The sequence below is a fragment of the Copidosoma floridanum genome, unplaced genomic scaffold, assembly GCF_036245765.1.
Source record: "Copidosoma floridanum isolate Cflo_tuat_1 unplaced genomic scaffold, Cflo_Japanese_pri ptg000025l, whole genome shotgun sequence".
Lineage (NCBI taxonomy): Eukaryota > Metazoa > Arthropoda > Insecta > Hymenoptera > Encyrtidae > Copidosoma > Copidosoma floridanum.
In genome coordinates, this window is record NW_028321902.1 from 4,800,115 (window position 1) to 4,827,839 (window position 27,725).

A 27,725-nucleotide genomic window follows, 5' to 3' on the forward strand; every position below is an offset into this window, starting at 1 on the left:
AATTTTCTTTTCCCTCCGTCGCTGTATTAATTCGATTTAATTAGAAAAATACACGACGCAATTGCAAGATCTTATCCACCGATGGGCCATTGTGTGAATTATATTGTACGAGGGGGAAAAAAAAAAATTTAAAAGCACGCGCGTGATGACTGAAAATTGATTGTCGGGCTTTATGGTTTATGACGAAATTTACAATTTAAATTGAGTGTATATACCCATCCATTGTAATGGAGGGGGGGAAGTGTTCGCATTCTGTCGACATTATTGTGTTTTTATCGAGAGCAGCGAACTATACGTTTTTTCTCTCTTTCTTTCTTCTACACTGAGCGGCCTCGATTGGAGTTAATTATTTTCGATACAAAAGCGTGTAAGTCGTATCGAAAGCCGTGGAAGCTGAAAACCCGTTTCCGACGTGCCGCGCGTCCAACAGGTATATATACACACTGTGGAGTTCATTCAATCAACCGGCAATTATCGAGGGAGTTTCGTCGCGATTAGAGAAAAATGTTAATAGTATGGAGCACCAATTATTATTATTATTATTATTATTTTTCATTAAAAATCATCATCAACTTAACAATTGATAATTCGGGGACTCTGATGGGAGAAAAGCGCCCGTTGAGCCGCAAAGATAAAAATGATGTTTTTTCCTTCCCTTTTCATCCCACCGGCAAGTTTTCCCAGCTACGCTTCGAGACTATAGTTGTAAAAAACAGACGCCACCGCCGATGTATATATATATATTATGTGCGTCTTCGAGACTCCGGCGGGACTAGCACTTTTACTTTGTTCTCTCGTACATACCATCTCTACAGATCTCCGGGAGGAAAGAATAAAGCTAAGCGACTATGGAATTTTTTTTTTTTTTTTTTTTTTCCCTCCTCCTCCGTTTGGCCTCGTCACGAATCTCGAAAAACAATGAATGAGTGCGGTTTCATGGAATTTATGCATATTTTATCTGACAAGTCCCAAATTGTGCGATTAAAATGCAACGTATGGTATTTTGCAATAACTCGACAAATCTTAAAGAAACGAATTAGATAAAATTGAAATGCAATATTGCAAAGTGGAATAAAGAGGAAAAAAAAATTGGAGCAAAGACAGCCTCTTGCTAAAAAATGTCACGCGCCACATGAATATGTACGTATACGTTTATCCGTGAAAGTGTACCACCGTTGCCTTCCAGCTTATTAAACGGCAGTACAGTCTCTCTTTTAATCGAGCATCTCTTTTTCTTTTTTTCCTTCAAGTCTTATTGAAACGATTTCGGGTCATCTCGCTCGTGCAAAAGTACTGTTCCTTTCACGGAATAATAAACGAGGGCTTCTTGGCAATCGAGCAAAAAATACGTAATATGTATAATACAGTAGTCGCAGCGTGTAACTGTAAAATTTTCTTTGGCATTCACGATTCGCGGTCCTTCATTTTCATGCGAAAAAGCACGCGCGCGTGGCAGAGTATAACTTCTTCTCGGGGATTTAACGGAGTCCCGTCACGTGGGGAAGTTTAGAGCCGAGGATGAAAAATGGAAAAGAAAAAAAAAAAGGAGCCAAGACGCACAAAGAAGAGAAAATCATATGCAAAGTGCCTCTCTTTCTGTCGAGCTTTTCAGTGGCGGAGCTGTGGTGGCATATGTCGCGCACAGTTCCTTGAATCGCGATTTGGTAACTGATTTTTTTTTCTGGAGTATGCTTCTCGTTTTTTTTTTTTTTTTTATAATCTAAATGTATTTTTTCTGTTGACTTATGCACAGTAAAAGACTATTTCCTCAATAAAATACATTTTTTACTCGTCCCTATTATATTCATAATACCATACCGAGAAATGATTCTTGTTGTTTTTCAAATTCAAATAAATGGTACATGTTAAAGTTTACTATTAAGTATTCGAAATATTTAACTACTTTTTTAAACACTTATTACTTTTTTTTTTTCCTTCCAAAGTACTTTTTTACTGTTATTGCTAAAAAAAATTTGGTTAAGCTACTCGTGGCGATGCTACAAGTATACTATTTCAACAAGACATTATTTTAGCACGAATAATGCATTAAATTGTCAACGAAGAATTGAAAAGTATCAATGCGGTGATTAAAATTTTGATACGACAACTTACCACGTCATAATATTTTTATTTTTTTTGTCTGATGGAGCGAGGAGGAAAAAGCAATTAACTAAAGTCACTTATATAATACACAGACACAGGTTCTTTCTGATACTATTTCTCTTACGGCAAACTTTCCTCTAGGCACATATACGTACACGTAGAAAAGAGTGAATGAACCGTCGCGCCATCAGATTGTGTGTTACGTAAAAATTGTTTTGTTTTATTTGTATGTTATTTCAGGCTACAATTTTCGATCGCGCGACGCGTGGGCTTATTGCTTCTTTGTAAAAAAAAGAAAAAAAAACTCAACAGAAGAACGATAATTTGTCGCGCTCGATTAAAGAAACACGTGTTTGCGAGAGAGACACGTGAGTTTGGATAATTTACGATCTCGCATAAATATCACGCCACACACGTGACTCTTTAAAAAAAAAAAAAAAAAAAGAAACATACAACTAATATTTACCAAACGCAAACCGTGCCATTTCTTTTTTTTTTTTTTTTCTTCGACACCCAATAAAAAACACCGAATGGGCATTTTTCACGAAATAAGAAATCACAGTTGGTTGGTGTACAGTATAACCGAACTGTCACGGAATCAAGGCTCTCTCCTTATACGTACCGTTTCCCGTCCAGGTACACGCGGGTACAGCTGCTGACTTGCAATTACCCGCTCACGCGAAAGAGGGAGAGAGCCAATAGCGTATACACAGCAGAGGCATTTTCTCACGGACGATTTCCTAGAACTCCGAGTATACATGTATACGAGAGAGGGAAAAGAGAAAAAGAAATTAAAAAATCGATACGAAACCCCGCGTATCATTGCTTCGGACACGGTTTCGGTTGTTTTTTCTTTTTTCCCCCCCTACGAGAGAGATGCTACATTGACAAAAAAAAAAAAAAAAAAGGCCACACCGAGAGCGCTTTTGGGACCGAAAGAAGAAAAATCGATTGTTTTTTTCTTCCGGCGCAAGCGAAAAAAAAAAAAAAAACTGTACGTCTCACACTGGAGAGAATCGCTACCGCCGTTGACCTTATTTATCCTACATACAGGTACAATACACGTCTAAAATCCAGTTATACACATAGGTATACCCAATGGCACTCTCTCGTCTCTCGGCTCAACAGCTCGTAAATTCTCATCAAATGCAAATGAGAGCCCGTACATACAGAGTCGAAACGGATGGATCTTTTTTTTTTTTTTCGACGCACGTGCGCCAAACGTGTCAATATATATATACACACACGAACCACCCACGCGTTCGAACTCGATGAGATATGCGGGCGAGCGAATTTCGCAACCAATACAGGTATATATGTGTATACAAAAGCGCAGCGGTGTGTATTGTTGCGTCCCGCGTCGCTGCGTCGATCGTCGCGGAAAATCGAAAGAGAAAGTCCGAGATCGTTTACACCAGTGCGCCTAACACACGTGTATATATATATATATATATATATATATATATATATATATATATATATATATATATACATGCATCTATCAACGTGCTCTCTACAGTTGCAGAAGAGGAAAGGATTAAAAGAGTCGCACCGAAGCTTTAAATAATACCCGTTTGTGCAGGGGGGTATAGGGAAACTTTTATAATTTTCGGATATCTGCACCCTCCCTTGGGAAAGTATATTAGACCAATCGGTACCTACTTATATAGACACGGGTGTCTTTTTTTTTCTCAGTAAATGTTATGAAGGTAAGTATATTGTAGAACCACACCAAAAGGGGCGTCTACAGAATGTATATGTGTATATATTTATGACAGTAGTAGCGCCAGCCGCATCATCGCCAACAACGGCACGGCAAACGTCCCTGGGGATGTGGTGGCTATAATACCTATATATGTATATAGTATAAACCCTCATATATATACCCGAGTACAGTCATCAGCTGTCTCGTGCTTTCTGAAAGCAGCGGGCATGAAGAAGCACGAGCTTCCCTTTTTGGAAAGTTTACTAGTTCGGGAGAAAGAGAGAGGTGCGAAAGAGAGGAGCAGGCACGACCCCATGAACTGGACACCCCTGGGATACGATTCCGGGGTATGTGTACCGATCACGAGTGTGTGTGTGAGCTTACACGTATATATACAGGTATAACAATAAACGAGGAGAGAGAGAGAAGCCTCAGCTGTTTGCCGATGGAAGCCCTACGCAGGAGGGATAATATAGTTTTACCTCTCCCTCCTACTCCTCCTTCTTTTTCCTCGACATCTCGGCCTCTTTCTTTCTTTTTTTTTTTTATACATACACACATCGTGTGTTTTTCCGATTTTACGATGGTTTACGGGCTACCCTGGATTCGAGGGGGGGAATCAAACTCCTTTTTCCTTTTCCTCTTTGTTTTGGAGACCATCGTCAATATAATATTAAATGTGGTCTTCCTCGAACTCGCTGAGCCGAGCGTGAACTTGTATATATCTATAGTCGAGACGATCGGCAAAGTCTTGGGGCCCAAGGGGGGTTTTGCCAAATCTGCAAAAGATGTTTAATTGTCATAAACAAATTGGGTGTGTAAGAGGGTGAAAAAAAGATTTCCAAGCACCGGTGGGAGAAACGTGTTGACCGGCAAAATCTGTGGCTTTCGCGCAGACGGCGTTCCTTATTTTCATGAAACCTCGCTTTCCAAAAAGTATAAAGATCCAATCTACGATTATGGGAGTCATAAAATTTCTCGCTTTCGAATTCGGCAACAGTTCATGGATGATTATCGCTCGTTCGGTAGAAAACGTCACAACAACAGTATAGTACAATTTTCCCGGATATTTTCCTTGGACGAGACGTGTGTCACTCGGAAAAAGCGACTTGTTATTTCATCCCAGAAAACTACAATACACATACGCTTGGTATCTTAATCCTTTCGAGCTAATTGAACTGTACGTGCTAAAGTTACGGTGAAAGCCGATTTTTCCCGTCAATGACAAACAAACCACTTGGCCGTGGTCGTGTATAAATTGCAGTGCAACAAGGCCCTGTACATCATTTGACAAACATCGCTTTATTTGGTAACAACTTGCTCCAAAGTGTCCATACACCCTACACCGCTCGTGGACTTTAAGCAACACCGACAGCGTTTTTACTAGTCTTCCAAGGTAAGTTAATTTTTTTTTTTTTTCCATTACAATATGATACTTGTGGCGTTTGTTACTCGTTGTGCGTATGTAATCCTTTGAAAAGCTGGATATGCTGTAGGTACTAAAATGCGCATTTGTTTACAGGTATAATTGTCATTAATATGTATAGCCAGCAATTTGGATCCGCCTCACCGAAGCGCGCACCTTGGTGTGAAAAAAAAGTGCCGTTGATCTACGACTCGGGCAACCTCAGCCTGGATCGGTTGTTCGCCCACTACCTGGGCAAGCAGGCGCGTCGCTGTCGCAACGAGGATCTGGTGAAAACGGCCATGGCCACGGTCAAGGAGAGTCCCAAGTGTGCCCATGAACCTCACCTTGGGTGTGATCGGTGGTGCCAAGAGTGGACCAAGCCCGCGGTCCATCCAAACGAGCACTTGTATCGCCAGGTCCACCCGTTCTACGAGCAGATATACGATCGTTACCGCGAGGATGTCAAGAGAGCAGCTACGGGATTCCGGTGCACGTGCATGGCCAGGGGCTCACCCTTCGACCTGTGCTTTTGTCTGAACAACGACAGACTGGCGAATCGTCCGAGGAGCGTAGCTCGCAAGCTCAGCTACGATGACTGCGATGATGTTTGAGATGTTGGGCGATTGACAGATTTGGAATTTTTATACGTACATAAGTGGAAAAGTAAGTTGTTGGACAATAGAATGGATATGAATGTAAAACGTGAATACAAATGTGTGTATGTAAAAAATGTAGCGATAAGTTGATAATAAACAATACGTTTGCAAAACTGTTGGTTAATTTTTTGCGTACAATGTGCACAACCATTTTACCAATACAGGGTATAGTATATTTACACCTGCTGAAAAATGTCAAATTGAGTTTTATCCCAATTGTGATTGTAAGTGACAATCTAACAGATAATTACAATTTATTTTATGTCACACCTAAAATTATTGTTAAATTATCAAAAAATTCGAGTAACTTGTACTAAATACAATCAAGTATGACCTACCTTACTTTAAAAGTTTCCCTTTTTTTTTTTTTTCCATGATAAATATTCGTTTCAACAGTCCAAAAAAAAAAAAAGAAGCAACTAATCAATTTCTTGAATCGTTCGCGGTTATGCAAAACGTTGTGATGGACCTACGAATACATTGACGATTTTTATTCGTATTGAATGAAATTTCAACCCTAATTGGCGGCAATACCATACGAAGGAAAAACCTCGTACTTATAAATGTTAAAGGTCTGAGAGGATAAAATTAAAAGCCAAGCGAGAAATGCAAACATTTAATTCGTAAACAAATAAACTCAGTTACACCCGATGCGGCCAAACACCTTTTACAGATTCGGGGGGGGGGGGGTGTGAAAATGATGGTGCTGCGGGGGACCTCGATCCCTTGGCCTTCGCACACTGCAACAACGCAGTGTACAGCGTGTCTCTCTTGCTACTTGAGAATTCTCGCAACAAACGGTGACATGCTAATGTAGTCCTTCTTCTTCGCGGGGACGAAAAAAACAAAGGATATATATATATATATATATATATATAGGTATACATTGGCTCGCTTGCAAGGACAATCGTGCCCCGGTGCCTCTCGAAAACAGAGATAGGAAACGCTTCAAAGGACACTTTGCGCTTTATGATGTAGGTGTAGGGTGTATATTGTGATACCCAGGGTTTGCGATACAGAGCGCGAGTACAAGTACTTATATAAGAAAAAGTCACCGGGCGCGAGTGTATATTATTGTATATTGTAACATGTATATACCTATATAACAGCACGTGCAACAAAAGGATAAAAGGGAAGAGATATATAAAAGAAGGCGCCAAGAGGTGGGTGGGGAGAGAGAACGGATATGTTGTTGCTCAATCGTAGAAAATAAGTCGCTCGAAAAGCGGAACGAACGAGCGGCTCGCGGTATACCTGTACCCATGTGTGTGTGCGTGTATAAGAGCACTCTCTCGACCCTAATATTCTTCCCTGCACCAGAGAAAGAAAAAAAGAGCTACTGAATTTACTCGTATATATATGCACGTATATATACGTACACGTGTGTGGTGAGAAGAGCCACAAGGCCCACAAGGCAGGGGAGACTTTTAATTGCGGCTGTAGCACATAATATATATTATATAGTATGTATGTACCTAGGTCTCGGAGCGACGAGCAGTCGAGCACGGCACGGAAGTCCCTCTCTCTGTATAGGAAGGTACATTACATTGCCGGCAATCCCGTTACGCCGACGCAAAGAAACTTCTCTCTTGCGCCAAGAAGGAGGTGGGCGTATTTCGTTTCGGCATTAATTAGACCGCACTATATACTGTTTGCCGATTTTTGAGAATTGCGGGTAACGTGTGTGGAGTGCAACATTTGTACATAATAATATATACAGTGTATATGGATGTTTCACGGCTTTTCACAAGGGCACAGAGAAAAAAGGAAAAGATTTGGAGAAAAAAAAAAAAAGAAACCCCCTTACTCAGCGATCCCTTTACCGATCGGACGTCGAGACAGAGGCTCAAGAGACTGCAGCAAAACAGACAGTCCCAGTCCGACGCATACCATGGCACTTAAAGGCTCTCTCGCGTGTACCCATACTTGTATATGTATATACACGTGCACACACAGCGAGATGAGTTCTTCTCTCGCGCGAGGAGAGTTTATTCCCACGTTGGGTAACAGAGAGAGAGAAAGAAAGAAAAGAGAGGCGCGCCTTCCCGCGCCAGGTAGAAAGAGCGTTTACGGCGCCCCGCTTATAACGTGCGTGCCTTGTACCTTTTTTTTTTTTTTCTTCTTCTTCTTCTTTTAGTTTGTAACGATGCGCTTGCCGATTTTCGTACTTTTGGCAAAAGATACTTCGTGTCCGGTGCTCTGTATATTGTTGTAAACGATGGATAAAAAAAAAAAAAACCATCCACTGATTGCGCTTCCGAGAATGTACAAGTATCCGCTGAGCGTTTCGCTTTTCATTTGCTATGCACTTTCGTCGTGCCGTAGACGTGGCTTTGAGTATATATATTTACACACGCACGCCAAGGAAAACTCGTTCCGATCGGCGACTCGCTTAGAGAGGAAAAAAAAAAAAAAGGCAAACATACCTGCCTATTAAGTATTACGTACACAGGGAGGAAGAGATCCCGAGTTTGCCGGACGCTTCTCTCTGTACATATAATACACTCGCTTGACGAGGTATACCGATTTTTTTTTTCTTTTTCTGTTTTGCTGGGAGTTTTCGTGGGGAAAAACGCAGTATACGTACTTTACAACCCAATGGTATCGTCGGTTTCATTGATTTGAGTGTGTGTAAGTTAGGGCACTTTTTTTTGTACGCGTGCTCGTACAGAGAGAAAGAAAAACAAACCGTCGTCCGAGTGTGTGTTAGATGGTGCCATAATACCCGTGTACCACCTGTTAAAAGAAAGGAGGCGCGAGGAGGGGGCGCAAATAAGAGAGATAAGAGCCAGATAATCGCCGGAGAGGAGCTGGAGTGTGAAATTTCAGCCAGAGGAGAAGGGTCTGCCTGTAACACTATACGTGAAAAGAGAAAAAAAAAAAAAGAGTCTCTGCACTCACGGACTGGTATCTTCTTGGGATCCTGAGCCAGCAGGCTCTCCTCGACCCGGTCGATCCTCCGCCTGAGTTTGGCGCTCCTCTCGGCTATGCCGGTCAGTTCGGTCGTCAACTCGGCAAAGATGTCCTCGGCCGCCCCAAGGAGCGACGCCAGTTGCTTGAGGGACCCGCTGAGCGCACCGTTGGCCGCGGCCTCGAGCTCGGCACCGACGGGCCAGTCGCGCGCCGCTCCAGAGCCGTACGGCACGTGTCCCCGGCACAGGAACTTTGGCTCCAACTTTCGGGCTACGAAGGGCATCTTGTTCCTTTCCTTCTAATTTTTTTATTTTTTTTTTTTGTTTTTATGCGGGTTACGTAGGTGTGTCTCCTCGTTTGGTTGGGAGCGGTGGTGTTTACGCGTGACACAGAAACGATGGAGTACCGCGAGGCGGAGAATGGCCAGCTCGAGCCGGGCTCCGATTAGACCGGCCACCTGATGCTCCTGGCGCCATGCTCCACTTTTCGTTTTATTATTATTATTATTACCGTTGCTCCAGGTGAATTATTCATGAGCGTCCAGAGAGGACTTTTATTTTTTTTTTCGCTACACACTGTACGCGCACACTCCCTGATGCACTTTTGGATCACAACAATGAACCCACGCGCGCAACCGACGCGTCTGCATAGCTCCTCTGAAAAAGTAAAATAAAACAACAAATAAACAAACAAACGGTTAACGCGACGCAGACCCCACTTGGGTGCAGTATGCAAACGCACGTACGGCACGACGGTCGTGCTCCGAATGCTGCCGGCCGGCTGGATCAAGTCGAGCGAGCGAAGGCGAGCAGAGTCCCATTCATTTCGAATCCACCAATGGGAGCCTCGGGTTTTGCTGCGGGAGAGCACACACAGCGACGTGACATCTGTCAGGAGAAAAAAAGAGCTTTGTGTACACTGGCTGACGGTAAGGGCTTATCGGCTGTCGAGAATATGCTTACCTGGGTGTGGTAGCTTATCTCACACAGATCAATGTATCACGTATACCGTCCGGGTCTGAAAATAGAGGAAATGTACGAAATTATGAAACGCGCCCAAATCGATTTTAAATATGTAAAATATAAAAGTTTATTTGATTGTTGTATGTACAAATACTATACGGCAGTTCGATCCATCTATCCGGCTTTGAAATAAGCTTTGATTAAGTTTTTCAAGTCCCTGTCGCTCAATAATTTCAATATTTCGAGGGAGCAAACTTCGGTCAGTTCTTTGTATGCCATGGAGTGCAAGGTGAACAGGGCAGATTCGAGGAGAGCCCTTCTCAGCAATCCTTTTCTGAACTGTAATTTTAATAAATAGCCGTACATGGGAAACTTCTGTCTGAATTTCTTGGACAGAACGATGTCGCGAAAATTTTCGTTGCCCGCGAGTACAGCCATTTGGTTTGCGTTTTGAAACATGATGTCGTGAAGAGAAAGATGCGCATTCAATTTGATTGCCTTCAACTCCTGGCACTCTTGCCTGCACTCTTCCAATTCTAAAGTGGCAGGATCTTTGTTGAGGCGATAATTTTCCAAGTAGCCCTGCTCATATTTGTTCTGTATTTCCTCAAAAAGTCCCAAGTTATCTTGACTAACGGGCAGTCCAGCGATCTGGAGTTTCCTTATGTGATTTCGAAAGGTGGCGTAGTTGCTCATGTTGTCTCCAAAGCAGCTCGAGCCACGAAAGAAGAAGAACAGTGCTGTCGTGCCATTTCTACCCCTTATGTTGATATCAGCTCCGTTACGCAGTAAAGCCTTTATCCCATCGTCGTTCTGGGCACTGTGGCGCAACACTTGAGTCATGTGCTCTGCATTCAAGCCAGCATCTACGAGCTTTGAAATACGACTGTCCATGTAACTGAAAGTTTGATGATTTAATATCAAGTTTTGGAGAAAACGAAAATCAATGTTGATGAGTAACTTGTTATGAAAGTACTTAGTACCTGTCCGATATGAGATACTGATCCGAATTAACCGTGACTATCAGCATTAAAGTTTGGTAGAAATCAAAATCTTTTCCAGAATTATGGTCCAATAGTAGGTCAACAATTTTTTCTTGTTTGTACAGCAAAGCTGAATGTAAAAACGATCCAAGGTGTAACATACAAAAAGCTGCTCTGTCCTCGTGACTCAACATGGCACTTAATTTTTCAGTCCTACCGAATTTACATATGGATTCGATTAATCTGTTGTTGCATTCATCTTCGAATTCTTCGCTGAAAACGGGCGAGCCGACTCGAAGTTTCTTAGACTGTTGGTGCTGCTCAACTTGATCCTCTTCGAGATTTCGTATCATTTTTTCAAAATCACAATGCTTTTCGCACCACACGATTTTTAAGTACTATGTATAATAGATTGTTTAATTAATTCTTACTTGTTTTTAATTTTCATGATAACAAGGTTATGTTTTTGTGATTCTATTAATCAAACAGCTCGTTTTGCGGCGCTGACTGATGCACTAGCCACTAGGACTAGGACTTTATTTAATTTACAGTCAGCGCCATCTAGTGGTATTAATTGTCTTGTTTTTTGCGAAAAGTATAGGTAAAAATAACGTAAAAATAAATGTTTGGGAAACGTTGCTCTCTAGCAATTGACATTGTGCTGAACACATTTATTATTGCAACAGTATGTTTATACCTTTTTATAATAAAAGGAGTAAAGTTATACAAAGTCGACATAAATAAAAAAGATTAACATTAAACCTCATTCTAATTTAGTTGCAGAATAAAGCAAGTTATAAAAATGTCGACTGAAGCATCAATAATTGGGATAGATTTTGAAACAACGGACATGGAATGGTCAGGGAAAAGAGTAAACAAACACATATAGTTTAAATGGTTTATAAATGTTTATTTTTGCGGTAACCAAATTTTGCTCACGTTATAACTTTCGACATTTCAATGTAAAATTGAATAATCGCCATCTCCAGAGAGTTTGGGGGTAAAAAAAAAAATTACGTGGTGTTACATTAATTGTTATGGTATACTGTAATTAGTAATCAATCGATAGTAATTGTAATAATAATAATTAATCATAAGAATAATGATAATAATAATGATAACTAATAATGATAATAGCTAAGATTTAAATATTATCGAATATACTTTCGCTCTACCCTCCGCCAATGACTCGATACAATCTCCTTATCACTAACTAGAAAAATTTCGTAATTCATTCATTTACACTCGTAAATTACACACACGCGCACACAGGAACGCATACTTGCCAAGTTTTTTCTTTTCAATCTCTCTCTCACGATGCAACTGTGCTGTATCAAAGTTAACATTGGGCTGAAAAAATTTTTATTCTTCTGAATTTCGTTATCTTCGAAATAAAAATTTTAATTTTAAATTTTCTCGAATCGATATAGACATTCAAAGGCGGCTGACGCTCGCTGGACTAGAAATTTCACTACGTTACGTGATTTCTCCGTTTTTTTCTTCCTTAATCTTCATCTGCACGAACATCGGTTACCTATATTTCATTATAATTGTGACTATGTGATGAATAACAGATGATCTGGATTCTGGTTTTTTTTTTGTTTTTTTTTTTTGCAAAATAATTCATTTTCATTTAAAAATCTTGTTTCCAACGTAACCTTCGCATTTTCTTACTTTTACTTTTTTTTCATCGTTTCGCTGGCTCACATTAAATTTAAGGCACGGCCTTTCACGCAGGAAAGAGCCTAGACTATTCGTGAAAATAAAACGGCTCAGTAGGATGAAAGCGCGAATCGCTTGGTTTTTTTTTTTTTTTTTTTTTTTTTTTTCATTATCTTTGTTTTTTTTTATTTTTTATTTTTTTCCTTTTATTTGCTTCTTTGTCATTCAAACTCTATTGTTTCCATTACTTTTTTCATATTTAAAAAAATTGTCTTTAAAGCCAGATACACACACGCACATGCACACCCGTAAAAATATCGATGACTACACTTTCGTCAACCCCATTAATATTCTTCTCAACTCCTTTTCATTTCGGAGCTTAAAAGCCCCAAAGACTCGTCATGCAGAGAATCTCTTTGGTTAATGCAAACTACACGAGCGTATACAAATCGAAGGATCAAACACACGCGTCACACGTTTTTCTTCTACGCATGTAATCCTTATTTGCTAGTTTTTGTTTTTTTTTGTTTTTTTTTTTTTTGTTTTTTTTTCTTTATTTAATTATGTTCTTGCTTCAATCGCTCGACCGACGAGCCACAAAAGATTACATCTTCTCTCCTGCCACTGTTCGATAGTTTATCGACAAACATATCCGTAACATCTAAATGCAATGATACACCCTCTCAGTGAGACGGTAAACGCAAATTCGAGTGAGTTGTCTCGTCTCCCTGACCCCCATGAGTTTTTATATAAATATGTGTATAATATATACATGTCTGTAATCTTACATATATATACATGCACATGCATGTATATATAAATGTTGTTTACAATGATAAAAGAAACAAAAAAAATTTTCGTTTCAAAATAGTCAAACACACAACCGCAGTTACATAAATCAATGATACGACGTTTACACAACAAAACGGCAGTCGAAAATGATTTAGGGCTCGAGTGCCTTAATCCTTGGCACCTGCGTCGTCTGCGTAACAAATAAATACAACTAGAAATTACATGATAAACAATAATTCGTTTTTTATGATCATCATCATCACCACCTTGTCTTTCCCTACTCGCTTGATTCGTTTTATATTACAAATGCTCGATGGAAAAAAAAAAAAAAAAAAAAAAAAAGTCACGATTTATAACTCCGGCAGTCAACGAGCTGTCGTATAGCATACGTCACATTGTAATCAGTCATAAGCACCAACAGCAGAGCAATATGTGTGCGTGTGTCCCCTCCATCGAGATGCGGCAATGTTAATTGACGTCTACGATAATAAAAAAAGATAAGAGTAACGATGGGCAGCAACAGGGCTCAACGCAACTTTGGCACGGGCATTTCCGGCCGAGTAGCCCTGGACGAGGACCTCCAGCTCGGCCTGTGACAGTGGCAGTTACTACTCCTACTACGGCCATCATCGCCAGGACTTGTCGTTCGCTGTTTCGGCTCGATGCTTCAGGACCTGTAGATGCGTATGACGTCGCGTATGGTCGCCCGGCACAACGGACAGTGGCCGCCACCCTTGCCCCGCCACTGTTGGAGCGCGCACGTGTAACACATGCACATGTGTCCGCACATGTAGAGCACGCTGTCGATGCTACGTTCGTAGCAGATGGAGCACTCGCTGGGCTGACCAGGTGCCGGTGGTTGCAAACCCTCGCGCCACTGTTGCATGTGCGAGGAGGAGGAGGAGGAGGAGGAGGATGATGATCCCTCGGGAGCTATCGTCGTCTGTTGCTGCTGAACGACGGAGTAACTGACGGGTTCCACGTAGGTGGACGAGCCGGTGGACGCGAGCGTATTGGTAGCCGGGGAAGCTGAAGATATCGGCGGCCGAGGACGAGCCTGGCCGTAGATAGGCTGCACCGGCTGGGCCGCCGGGTAAGCGGCCTGAGGCGGCAGGTTGACCACTAGGACGGTACCACCACCCACAGCGGGCTTGAACTGCACCTCGGGCAGGTTCGCGTTGTGAACCACCGGGGCTGCCGCTGTCATCGGCACGGGGGCTATCGTTGCCGCGTTACTTCCACTAGCCGGCTGGCTTATCTGTCGCTGCTGTCGGGGCGGCGAACAAGGCGGCCGGCTGTGCAGCATACGCACGCGTTGAGTACTGCCGTAGACATCGACGAACGCCCACAGCTGGAGGCTCTGGTCGACGTGCATGACGACCGTGGGGGTGCCGCCGTTCTTGCTCATCTGCACCTCGCCGTAGTGACTGACCGTAAAGGCGATCTCGTCGCCGGGCTGAGGACTCGAGGCCACGTCCTTCGAGACCACCCAGTACTCGGGCCTGTCGAGCAACAGGTCGCTATCGTCGGGCAAGTCGTCCACGCTCAACCGACTCGGGTCGCAGGACGTCAACCCTAGGGCCAGCGCTCCCACGTACATCGGCTCCGTGGCCAAAATCTGGACCACTATGCGCTCACCGAGAATAAGCGGCCGATTCGTGAAGGAGTAACCGTGGCAGAACTCTGTGTCGCTACGCGTCGCCACGCACTGCTGATTGCTGAACCGAATGTTGCGACCCCGCGTCCTGAAAACCATTAGTTTTTTCATGAAACCTCTATTGTTTACCCAATAATAAACAAGGATTTTTACACGCAAATGAAAAATACTCACGAGTGGAAGGACAGAGGCGAGAAGAGCATGCCCTGGGGCTGGAATCGCAAGCCCGGCAGCTCGACGTCGGGCTCGTGGTGTATGCTGACGTTCTGCATCGCGGGTACGACGATGCGCTCGAGGTCGCGGCCGGCGTTGCTGGCGTCGTCGAGGCCCGGGTGCCTGTGCGCGCCATCCTCACCGGCGTGCGAATCCGAAGTCGTACTCGTCGTCCCTGCCGTTGCTGGTGTCGTCGTCACTGTTGTGGTCGTCGCCGATGAATTGGACGCGCCGCGACGGCCACTGTTGTTGAAGTGCTGGCGGTTCGGGTCGACGAACTCGATGGCCGTGCTGTTGCCGTACACGTCGATGATGGCCCACAAGGCGCTGCGCGTCTCGACACCGCTGAAGAACACGCCCTTCTCCTCGCCGTTGACCCCAAAGTGCACGTCCCCGGCCGTGGTCACGTAGTAGAAGAGGACGGTGTCGCGCTCGGCGTACCTCTCGGCGAGGGCCTTGGCCCAGTAGCCGGGCTTGTTCGTGAGATCCGGGCACGCGTAGCGGGGCAGGCCGCTGCGGAGGTTCACCGGGTCGTTGCTCGTGAACCCGAAGCGAATCACACCGCTCCAGTTGTCCGAGATCTCGAGGAACTTGACGCACACCTGCAATACAATTCAACGCTGTTAGTAGATGATGATAGCACTCCCGTCGTTGGGTGTTGCTGAAGGCGCGCGCGGGGGTCGACGAACTTGGTCCTTTGCGCGGATCTATCTCTCTATCTGCTTTGTATATACGAAATAAAATAAAAGGGAGCCTCGAAGTAGAAAAAAAAAAAGGAGAGAGATATAAATCTCGAAATTTGAATACATTCCCCGAAATGTATATCGAAAAAAGGTAGAAATCACCGTGATGTACAAGGCTCGATTATTATTATGCGCGGCGGAGGATCGGCAGCGGAAAAAGGTCGCGGCGCGTATGTAATGAGCCAGAGGCCTCTCCCACGCGAGACTCGCTTTAACGAGATATTTGACGATTTTTGAGGAATGCGTGTACATGTATGTGTGGTAATATGAATATAATCGAGGCCGCGTATCGACGGATCCACGGTGATAATGTTAATTCGACTATTTTGTCTGTCTGGTTTTTTTTGTCTTACCACGAAATCGTCCGTCATGCAGATTTATGCGTGTTCCGTGGAAAAAAAAAAAAAAAAAGATAATAGGAGACTTTCGATGGCGTGTGGCACATTTTTTTTTCTTATCTATAGAGCGTTGATCGAGGCGACAGATGTTGGGGAAAAAAAAAAACAAGGAGAGGCCTCCCATACGAGTTGTAAATTAAATGGCTATAGGCATTTTTCAGCCGAGCGCGTTTACGACGTTTATGGCGCACCATCCGAGACAAAAAAAAAAAAAAGGAGGAACAAAGCTTTCTCTCAAAAATTTCGCGCGCGTGTACCATTCATGACTTCCTGAATGCGTTTTTTTTTTTTTTAGGGTAAACAGCGTGGTAATAAAAGAAAGAAGAAAAATTTACCTTTTCACCAACGCGCACGGGCCTGGCGCTGAACGTGACGCCTTTGCAGAAGCTCTCTTGTCGCCTGGCGATGGTGTTGCCGTTGCAGAGCCTTATGTTGTCGCCGTGGACTGTGTGGAAGGTCAATGGGGGCAAATTGTTCGTCACCGCGTTGGACGATCTCGGAGCTGTAACAATAAAAAACGAAACATACGGGCGTTAGACGAGTCGTTTTATACATTTCTTTCGATCATTACCGAATGAATTTATGTATAGGTGCACAAAATCATTTTTTTTTCTACGCTTTAAAAGTAAATTTATTTTTTTCCCTCCAGCAGGCAATTAAATTTTGGATGTAATAAACTTTCTTTATTTTTTATTTTTTCAGCACAAAAAATGATGCATTTGCGCTTTAAGAAGAAAAAAAAATTTAAAAAATTGATAGAGTATACACGAGTACAAAGAATATACATATTGCGTGTAAAACACGAAGGGATGAACGAACTCTGCGCGCGTTCGTGACGATAAAAAAATTTGAGGGAATAAAAAAAAGAAGAGGGTCTTCTGAAAAGACGACCAATCGATCGAGAGACCTATTCATGTACACCCGAGAGGGAGGTATACAACAACAAAAGAAGAATAAGAAGCGAGAGACGTGTATGTATAGCTTCTCCGCTTCTGTGCCCCGTGCACGTATATCATATTCTTCACTTTATCGAACGGGCATATTCGAAATGTAAAAATTACGCCCACGTAAGCTCCAATCCGAGATAGAACTTAGAAAGCCAGAGGGTGATTAAAAAAATCGTTAAATTCATCAACTCCCACGTGTATTATGGTAAAAGCCATTTTTCGGGAAGAGGCCCACTTATTGTTCCCGCATTATTCGCCGATCCCGGAAGCTCGTGTCCATATACACTATACGGACGCGTGAAAAAAAAACGAAGCTGCAAACGGTATTTTTATTTCATGCGTGTCTTATATACGTTTATTTAAAAAAAAAAAAAAAAAAAAAAAAAAGGAAACGTCAAAAGAAGCGCGGTAAACGTCAAATTAGCTCGTCGGCAATATGGGAAAAATCGCTCTACTCTACGACAACCGGTTTTCCTCGCTTCTCGAGTCATACCAAGCACTGGGGAGACAATAATTAATCCCCCTCCTCCTCCGACGTTGTTTGGTTTTTTGCGCGAGAGCGCGCTTTTATTGTTACCCCCTAACGAGGCTTCCCGGGCGCTGAGATAAGAAGCATATGTGACGATTTTTGTTGTTGTTGTTGTTGGACTATTAAAAAAAAAACAACAAGACTTTGCGCGCATCAGTCTTATTCGAGCCGAGAATTACGAAGAAGAAGAGCATCAGCGGTGTATTATAGACGTACGTATCCTCCCTCCCCCCGTTTTCCTCTTTTTTTTTTTTTTTTTTTTTCGCCCGAGGCCCTCGAGCGTTCCGTAACGCTGCTCCCGCGCTTGTATATATAATACACCTCCTCCTCGATGTAACAACTCGAGCTGCATCATATACACACAGCAGCGTGGGAACGTACTCGTGACGTGTATATATACATACATATACGCGCTTGCAATCACCACCGTTACAGCTGTTGCACCTTTCCATCTATGTATAAGCTATATGTATATATGTATAAAAGCTTGGAAAACCCCTGACTCTGTACATATTTTTTATGCATTGTACCTGGTAAGTACTCTCTCTCTCTCTCTCTCTACCTATGTACGTGTATTTATTATTAATATGGCCATTCATCTCGAACAAAGAGCCGTCAGACGCGTTTAAAGCAGTATGCATGTGCATGAGTATATTCAAGTATTGTCAGTACGTGCAAGCCACTTACAATAAGAGACACACACTCGAATTATAGTCAATGAGAAAATCAACAGGTCAGCTTTCTCGCCCTCTCTCCTCCCCCCCCCCTGCCCTTTGCTCGTCCCATTGTTGTTCTTCTTGAGCGAGAGAGTGAAACTCGGGGAGACAGAAAAAGAAAGGAGGATTGAACCGATCAGTGCTAATCAGCGCTTCTTCGCTGTGGGGCTTTCGCGACTCTAAAAATAAATCCCCACATGCAGAGGCTCTCTTTTATATTATGCTTTTCTTACGCGTGCTGATGTTACCTCCCGGGGAACACTGTGTAAGATTCTCACGCCGTACACCCGCAAAAGCAAATAAAAAAATAAGGCACTGGCCATCACGTAATGGCAATTCGCGCCGACTTCCGCTGCCCGTCTCTGTGTGTATTATATGCCCTTCTTCTTGTACTTTTACTCGTCTCGAAGCTCGATTCGCTCGACGGATCGCACGAAACTCGAACCCTTTCCCCCCCGCCGTTCGGCTTATCTTCCCTTTTGCTCTTTGTTCCCTTCAAAGTAGGAAAAAAAAACAAAGGTTCTTTCTCTTTTTTTTCTTTTTTTTTGTAAAAGTCAAGCGCCTCGCTCACTAGTGCGTTTATGTAATGTACGTACCAGTATATATATTATAATCTAGGGTCTAGATCGACGACGACGTGCTCTCTCTCGTTTTATTGCCCCGTTATACGTACGTTCACGCGTGAAAGAATCCACATCGCGGCCCCATTGTGCGCGTATACACCGCGGCTCTCTGTTTTTTTTTTTTTTTTTTTTTTTTTCTCCTTCGCCGCCACTCCACGGAAAGTGTGATCGCCGTCACACTTCATCTAGGTATTTGACGCGCATAGAGCCAAATCGTCAAAGCTTCAAAACAAAGGATTGCCGAGTGACGAATGTACTTATACATCTCGGAAAAAGATAATACATAATATATGCTTATGCATGACACGGAGAATCGATTTGTCCCCCGACATGACAAGCTACACAAGAAGACCTTTCTTGTACGTATATACGTCTCCTTTCTCTCTCGTTAATCTAAACGGTGCGAGGGAAGTGAACGGCAAAGCTCACAGCCGTATAGCAAAATAATGTGTATATATATATATATAAAATAGAGGTGCTCTTTCTCCCCCCCAAGAGCTGTGCTTTATATATATATACACACACTAAACAACTCGTGGGAAACCCGCGGCACACATTTTCTTTGCAGCGGCGCTTCGCTCACCTCCACCTAAAACTATATGTAATATATATATATACCCCCGTATCAAAAAGAGGCTATCTTATTTCTCAATTCCATAAATATGCACAGCGCAGTGTTGATCGTCATCACCGTCCTAATCTCAAACATCTTTGTACGCGTACCTGTATATACTTACTTGTTGTCCTGCGCACGTTTTTCGCACAATAGACGAAAGCACGACAAAGGAAGCAGAGGGAGATTTTCCGGGGCCCAAAAATGTCCGTCCACACGTATAGAGGAAACGGAGGAGGGGGGGGGGAAGGAAAAAAAAGGACGAGACCCGAGCCTGACCCAAGAGAGAGAGGGACACTTGAAAAGCGAGCTTTTAATATCGGCATTTTCCGGAGGATCGGCGCGTTCCCACGTACACCATCCCCCTACTGCGAGGGTACACATATATATATATGTACATACACATTCATCTCTCCCACTACCAGTATATACATATACCTATGCTTGGCTATTATCCCTATTTAACTGCAGCCTCACTACTCTACAACGTAACCATATATATGATCCTGCAACTGCGCGCGTATATATTACAAGTGCAGAGTACTAGACTCCTGGAGAGAGAGAGAGAGAGCCTCCGGCTGGAGAAAACGCGAGCGTTCCTTCTCGCGCCCGAGTGTATTAATACGCGGCAAGAATTCGCCAACGAATATCATAATAAAAATAATATACTCGGAAACGCCACGTTCGAGGGGTCGCGACCTGCGAAATATATTATACACGTGTCGTACAAAAAAGTGAGAATCGCCCGCGACGTGGTGGCTACATAATTACGCTCGAGCGCATAATATATATACACATGAACTTGACGGCTAACGACATAATTATATACGCAACATAACGGCGCGTCTGATGACTATACACGAGCATAGAATGACAAAAGGGAGTAGTATGCACTTTGTATATATATATATGTGTGTGCGGCAGGGGTATGATCTCTTTGTTCCCTCCTCTCTATCTCTCTCTCTCTCTTTGCTATTTATATATACATAGCTCAACGCGCTCCTTTCTCCTTTGCGTATATCTACTTAGTATATATGGATGGGTTGTACACCTAGTTGTACTTACTCGGCTCTTTTTTACCCGCTACGTTGTTGCGATGGATCGAGGATCATTTCTGACGAGGCGTCTTTATATTATACACCTCGTAGGGGGTTGCGCAACGAGTATATGAGCACTGAGCAGAGACAGGTAAACATCGTTATTTTGATAACGGGAGTGCGTACCTCTATTATATTATTAACTCGTCTATATAGAGATTAAGAAATCGGCAAGGTACAATAGTGCGGTATATATATACCGCGTGTTTAACTATAGGAGCATATGTTGCGTGTGCACCCCCGCTTGTATTGAGAAATAATAATAATAATAAAAAAGTGTCCGCCCCTCGAGTTTGCATTGCGAGGAACTTTTGATCGGTAAATCGGCTTACCGATACTTGGTGACATATCCGCGCCCGACCGATCGGCGAGCAAAAGGCCGTGATTTTTCAATCTTCGCCTATACATTTAATCCGATTTCGCGCAAATCGCACGATTTTTATGCACCATTAGGGGGAGGGATGGTCGGGAAGCTTGAAAGCATAGAAAATCGGCCAAGTTGAAGGTTCGGCAAACAAAGTGGGTCGAGAGTGTTGTGTATATACATATACAGACGGGACTGCAGTGTAAACAAAAGTAGGCTAGAGTAGAAAGGGAGGGGGAGGTGACATGACCGTCGAAAATCGTGTAATTTCACAATAATAACGAGGAAAAGAATAAAATCGAACCACACCCCCAATCATTGTTCGATCGGTACCCCCTGGCCGGAAGGCTATTGAGAAAACAAAGGTTTCGCGCGTACAATTACCTATCATTGTACAAAAAGAAAAAAAAAGAAAAAAAAGGAAAGAAAAGTTGAATCGAGGGTTTCGGTGGATTGTTTACCTTCGGCGTAATTGTTGAGCCTGATGCGCGCAACCCTGGTGGCCTTCTTGACCGTGAGCGGCCTCCTCGGTCGCTGGAGGTAGAATATCGACATGGCTCTGGTCGCTCGACTCTGTCACTTTCTTTTTTTTTTTTTTTTTTTTTTTTTTTTGCCAACCCCCCACCCCCCGAGCCCAACCCTTTGGGCACAGAGCGTGCAGTCAAGATGGCGCTAGCGGCAGGGGTGCTTAACGCGGGGCGTCAACAACCCCCTCTTTGTCGCATGGAAATAAAAAAAAAATGATAATAACCCAAAAAAATAATTTAAAAAAAGCTCCGCTAACCGTTGTTTCGGAGTAAAAAAAAAAATTGTATGGTTACTTGTAAATAACGAGCATTGTGGAGCAAAAAATCGGGATTAAGGAGTGTAAATACGCGGGTGGCTCTCGCGACGCCAGTTAGCCGACTGAGGGGCCCCGTACACAGCTGGCTCCGGCTTCGAGGCCCCCGACGCGCGTGTCTCTCTCTTTTTCCTTCTGCGGGCACATTTATACACACACCCATAGATATATATTTTTTGTGTGTGCGTGCGCCCGTTGATGGCTCATGGTGTGTATATATATGTATATACATATACACATTTTACACGGGGAGCGTCCGCGCCGTCCGTAGAGTGTGTGTGTGTGTGCCCTGCGTGCCCCGCGTATATAAACACAAAGGCGCGCCGGCCGCTCCGTTCTTCCACCGTACACACACACCTATATATATACGTAAAGGGATTATTATTACTAGATGCCCGGCCGGGCTCTGTTGTACCTCTCTCTCTCTTTCTCTCTCTGTGTACCTATATATGGATGTATTTTCCTCAATCTTATCTTGAAGGCGCACGCCTCCCCTCGAGCCTTGTTGACGAGCTGTGTGATCTTCTCTCTCCCTCCTCCTCCTCCTCCTCCTCCTATATTCGCAACAATTATTGAGAGATGCACGTTGCACGTGACTTATATACATATATACATATGTATACACACAGCCACTTTGCGGATGATTGAATTCGCGAAGGGAGAGAGGAGAGAGAACAATTTTCTCGTATCGGGAAATTAGGGTACCTCCCTCTCTCACCACCATCGTCAGAGGAGTTGCACTGTTATCTATCCATCCGCACGCTCCTTCTACGTGTATATGTATATGTATAGGTATACCTTGTGTGTATATATATATACTTTTCTCTCCCCCAAGAGAGAGAAAGGCTCTCTAGCCGAGGTGCAACAACCTTTCCTCCTCCTCCACACAGGCTTTCCCGGTGTGCAACGAGAGTCTCTCTATATAATACCGATGCTCCGAGGAGCGTAAATATCGGCACAGCTATGTACATGTACATCCTATAGGACTAGGAGAGATAGAGGAAACTCTCCCCCTTGGGTCACTCATCGGCTCTCTCTCTCTCTCTCTCTCTCTAATAATTCTTATATTGCGGTACACCTCTCTCTCTCAAGCCCATCGCGGGAGATAAAGTAGGTCGCGCATCTTATCTCTATGTACATCTGCGACGAGCTTCTCGTAAGTACCTCGAAAACTCTATGTATACCTGTATGTGCATTGTAATATATGGGTACGCGGAGTTTATATATATATATATATTGGGGACCGCGCGGCCAGTTCCTCGTCAATACGTTGTACATGATAGGTGTATCCATCCATAGAAGGCGAGGCAGCCTCGAAAGTGCAGCCGTCTCTTTTTTTTTTTTTTTCCGTACGCAAGTATTAGTATATCGTACGTGTGCAGGTATGCTTGCAAAAAAAAAAAAGAAATGTTTTTAGTGTATAATATGTATGTGGGTCGAGGAGGAGGGAACAACGGCAGCTGGCGACGACAGCGTTTCTGAATATGGGGGATGCACGACAACGGGCCAACTCGCGCGCACCACCTGGTCGACTTCTATATATATACATATAATCGTATCTATAACGCGCCTTTCCGAAGGGGAAGCTTCTCCCTCCCCCTGCTCCCCCATTTTTATTTCTGTGCCGGTGTACGGGTATGCATACGTGGCTTTTTTTTTTCTTCTTATTTTATTGTTCTCCCTCTCGAGACTGGCAGTGGTGCTTTTTCCTTTTTTCACATTCAACCCTCGTCGTCCGAGCATACCTATACACACGCGTATATATATATATATATATATATATATATATATATATATATATATATATATATATATTTTTTTTTTCTAAGGGTGCATGTACATACATTTATACGTATAGGTACGTGTGTGCATGTAACTCCGAAAAATACCCACAGTCCCCCTCTATAGTGTAGGTCCCGAAAAATTTTTCATCCCCCTGCTAGGGCATTGTTGTGCCATTATAATAGAGGGCTAAGGGTACAGGACATCATGTCGAAAGGTCTGGCGGTGCATACGCGTGACTGTACACACACACGCATCCATTTGATATTGCATATAATATGCATAGACTTGCGGCAAAACTAGTTTTTACACTTGTATATTGGCCGAATCACGCGCTCATTTGCTTGTTTTTTTTTTTTTTCATCAATATACATAATTATGCGAAGCGTGTAAATATATATAATATACTATGGCAACGACAACTCAATAACGCCAGGTGCGTGTATAAAATTTTCGCGATTCGCGATCTAATATCTGTTGTATGTCTATACAACTATAACATATTTGTGCATGTGCGCGAGTATATATAGTGTGTACTCCCTTGCGCATGTAAATGTATGTGTATATGATACCATGTGCTTTGTACAGGGCGGCCTGGTGCAACGTCGAGAAGCTTGTGCGCGTGTGTGTGTGTACAGGATCGATATTCCTCCGGACATTTGATCCTGCGTGCATGATGGGAGGGAAAGAGGGGGCTCTCGTCCTCCTGTGTCTCTCGGCTTTTATCCCATCCTGGATCCACACGTGCATGTGTGTGTCTGTGTTTGCATCTATATAATTTTTAACAAACATCCATGCCTCGTTTTTTTTTTTTTTTCGATTACGCTGCACCGCTGTTCTCCTCCGTATTGTCGTGATTAATTTTGGTGCTCTTATCGTCTCGCTAATTAATTTTGTTCTCCTTCTCCCGAGCGGAAGTGTGCACCCGGCAGATTAGGGCGCTGTATCTCTCTGTGTGGCGGAAGGTGACGAAGAGAGAATTCTTTTTTTTTTATTTTTTTTTTATTTCCTCTTCTTTTTTAATGACACACACCAGTGACGAAAGCCCGCAAAAATCGCGCTCGAGATAAGGCCTCTCTTTTTTTTTTTAAGGTAAGTGTGTTAAGAGCGCGCCCGGCGAGTATACTGATGGTGGTGATGATACGACGCGCGAGCGTGTGTGGTTTTCGGCGTCGCTAAGCGGATGTAGGTGTGTATTTTTTTTATACACGAGTTTGCCGAAAAATCAAGTGCGCAAACTCCTCCGGCATTTACATTCTCTAATAACAACGAGAATGAGTACACGTAATTATATAATTATAATTACGATTAAAATGTCCATTATAATGGAACTCGACAACGGTATCCATGGGTGTACGCGTGCAATCGCAGGTATGTCAACGACGTCCTTTTTGTAACGCTCTCTCTCTCTCTTAGGTTTTTTTTTTTTTCCCAACTCTTTTATTATATTATGAAATTCCCGTCGCTGTACGTATATACAGTAATACTCACCCAGAAACACACGCGCCAGGAATTTCGTACGAGTACGCATATGCATATTATACAGATTATTGGTATACAAGTGAACGTAACCCCCCAATCGAATACGATCGTACAATTATGCACGCAATAATCGCGCGAAACATATTTGTATACGTAATATAGGCACGCGCGCATTATTAAACACTACGAGCTAACCACCGACACCCCTCCTCTTTTTTTTCTCTCGCCTCACCCACCACCACCCCATTAACACCGTATATATATACATAATCGCACGGGTATGTAGATTTGTATACGTAATATAGGCACGCGCGCATTATTAAACACTACGAGCTAACCACCGACACCCCTCCTCTTTTTTTTCTCTCGCCTCACCCACCACCACCCCATAAACACCGTATATATATACATAATCGTACGGGTATGTAGACGAACGCGCGGGCCATTATAGTCAAAATTTCGGGTGTGTTTAACGTACACCCAACATATACGCCAAAGATCATTGCGCCTGATATGTACATACGCACTGTAACATGAGAAAAATATATATATATATATATATATATATATATATATATATATATAAAAAATGATTCAAAGGGGGGGGGGTGTAAAGGTACTCATATATATGCAGACGTAGCAGTGCGCCAACAACAAAGCCCGCCCGGTGTGCATTTATATATACACATGTATATAACACGTATAGACACGAGAGGAGGGTGGCGAGTTCAAAGGCCCCTGGAGAGAGAGCCTCGTATGGATACACATGCACGTTAGCGGGGGTGGACGGGCACACGGCTCGAAAATTATTCGGCAGCGGGCCGGCCGGGCCGCTAAACCCGGCAAATCGACGTGTGGGTGTGTATATACATAGAGCACCATCCCCCCGTAGCTGCTATATATATATATATACACCGCTGTACGTATACATCCACGCAACGGTGGTCCGTCCATGGTGCGAGGGTTTATGTATTAGCGGCATGGCTGGGGAAACCGGAGCGATATCAGGCGCGTGCGGCGGGGGAGGCTGTATCGATCCTTCGTTCGCAATGAACGCCCAGAGAGACAGAGAGAGCACCGACCGGCTGTTGTCGGGGGGAGAAAAGTCTTTATATATATACATATAACGTATATATGTATGGGTATACATATATATAATATTATGCGCTGTAGAGCCCGTGAAAGTTAATTTTCGCTCGAGCACCACCCTCCTTCCTTTTTTCCTTCGTTTTTTTTCTTCCCTCTCTCTCTCTCTCTCTCTGTTTTTCACACCAACACGCGGTTACAGCCGTCGGTGTACGTATAATATACCTATAATGCCTCTCGGAGGAAGCATTTTCTCTAAATTTAGCCCCAAAGAGTGCAGGATGAACGGAAAGTACTCGTCCGTACGACTCGAGTGTATGTGCGACGGGGTAGAAAGAACGAAGGGCATTTTTTAATTGTTTACCAACATACGTACTTATGAGGGATTTGTTCGTATATTTGTTTGTATACCGATTACCACTGGGTCAATAGAATGTGTACTGTTTTCTCAAGAGGGTGGATGGGATTACATCATACACATGATTGTATACGTTTATTCGAGTATAACCCATACGGAGAAGGTCTGCTTACTGTCTAAGCTTAGTGCCGAGAGAGATAAGAGTCAGCGACGCCTTTCTCGAGAGTTTCAAAGGACTTTTCCCGGCTCGGGTGTACACGGTCTGCATATTACAAGAAGAAAGCGCAGATGTCGCGTCCTCGAACCACATCAAGTATAGGTGCAGATAACGAAGACGCTGCTGGATGAGAAAGCCAACAAAAAAAAATTAACACAAGAATTCTCACGGAAATCCGTTCGGGCGCTCCCTTCGGGAAGGAGGAATAAATTTTAAAAAATAATTGTTTTTTTTTTTTTTTTTTTTTTTCGGAGGAAGTGAAACTCCGGGGAGGAAAGGAAGGAAGGGAAGAAGCCCCTAAGCGCAGGAAAGGAAAAAAAAAGCGTCCTGTATATGCATATGTGTAATGTGCGTACACGCCCCCCCCCCCTCCCAAAAAAAAAGGAAGCGTCTGTATACTGTAGAGCCGAAAGAGAGCAGCCCTCGAGTGCCGTGTGTACACCTACTTATGATTTTAGGGAGGGAAACGTAAAGGAAAAAAAAAGACTCTCGCGTGAGAAAGCCGCGTTTAGTGGAGGAGTGTATAAGTATACTCGTGAAAACGTGAAAAAGCGGCGTTGAAGTGAGTACCAGAGATGCAAAAACCGCGATAAGAGAGTTAATTTTACACATAATTGTTTGTTCAACCAACGGACCTAATAACATGAGTAGTGCGTGTTTCGCCATAAAAAAATTATGCGAGATCGTAGAATAACTAAAGCAATGAAACAAGTCAGCTAAACAGTACACTGTTCGTGCTGCTGTGCTATCGTCAATTGTTTTCAACAAAGAAAGGAAAAAAAACCTGTACGGATATTTCCTTCCGAAACGTCTTTTTCTTCCCGGCTTCGGCGATTCAACGACGGTTGAGAAAAAAAAAAAAGGACCATGCACAA

The 27,725-nt window shown here is 43.2% G+C and overlaps 3 protein-coding genes across 6 annotated transcripts in view; all 3 read right to left on the reverse strand.

Moving 5' to 3' along the window:
- gukh (NHS actin remodeling regulator GUK-holder) overlaps positions 1 to 9,486 on the reverse strand; it is a 75,986-nt gene extending 66,500 nt beyond the window's left edge. The window contains exon 1 of the mRNA XM_089595513.1: positions 8,774 to 9,486. Coding sequence (XP_089451639.1) covers positions 8,774 to 9,068 — 295 coding nt within the window. The 5' untranslated portion in view covers positions 9,069 to 9,486. The remainder of the gene's footprint in view (positions 1 to 8,773) is intronic.
- Positions 9,487 to 9,887: 401 nt separating this feature from the next.
- Positions 9,888 to 11,214, reverse strand: LOC106638654 (uncharacterized). Its single transcript, XM_014351935.2, has 2 exons — positions 10,731 to 11,214; positions 9,888 to 10,645 (listed from the first exon to the last, which is right to left on the reverse strand). The coding sequence occupies exons 1-2, from the start codon at positions 11,081 to 11,083 to the stop codon at positions 9,922 to 9,924; spliced, it is 1,077 nt and encodes a 358-aa protein (XP_014207421.2). The 5' UTR covers positions 11,084 to 11,214; the 3' UTR covers positions 9,888 to 9,921.
- A 2,298-nt stretch (positions 11,215 to 13,512) lies between these two features.
- neur (E3 ubiquitin-protein ligase neur) overlaps positions 13,513 to 27,725 on the reverse strand; it is a 63,067-nt gene continuing 48,854 nt past the window's right edge. For 3 of the 4 annotated variants that reach the window (XM_089595289.1, XM_089595288.1, XM_014351889.2), the window contains 3 exons: positions 16,531 to 16,697; positions 15,016 to 15,656; positions 13,513 to 14,929 (listed from right to left, as the gene is read on the reverse strand). In XM_089595289.1, coding sequence (XP_089451415.1) covers positions 13,852 to 14,929; positions 15,016 to 15,656; positions 16,531 to 16,697 — 1,886 coding nt within the window. In that variant the 3' untranslated portion in view covers positions 13,513 to 13,851. The remainder of the gene's footprint in view (positions 14,930 to 15,015; positions 15,657 to 16,530; positions 16,698 to 27,725) is intronic. The other variant, XM_089595290.1, reaches the window with a different exon arrangement.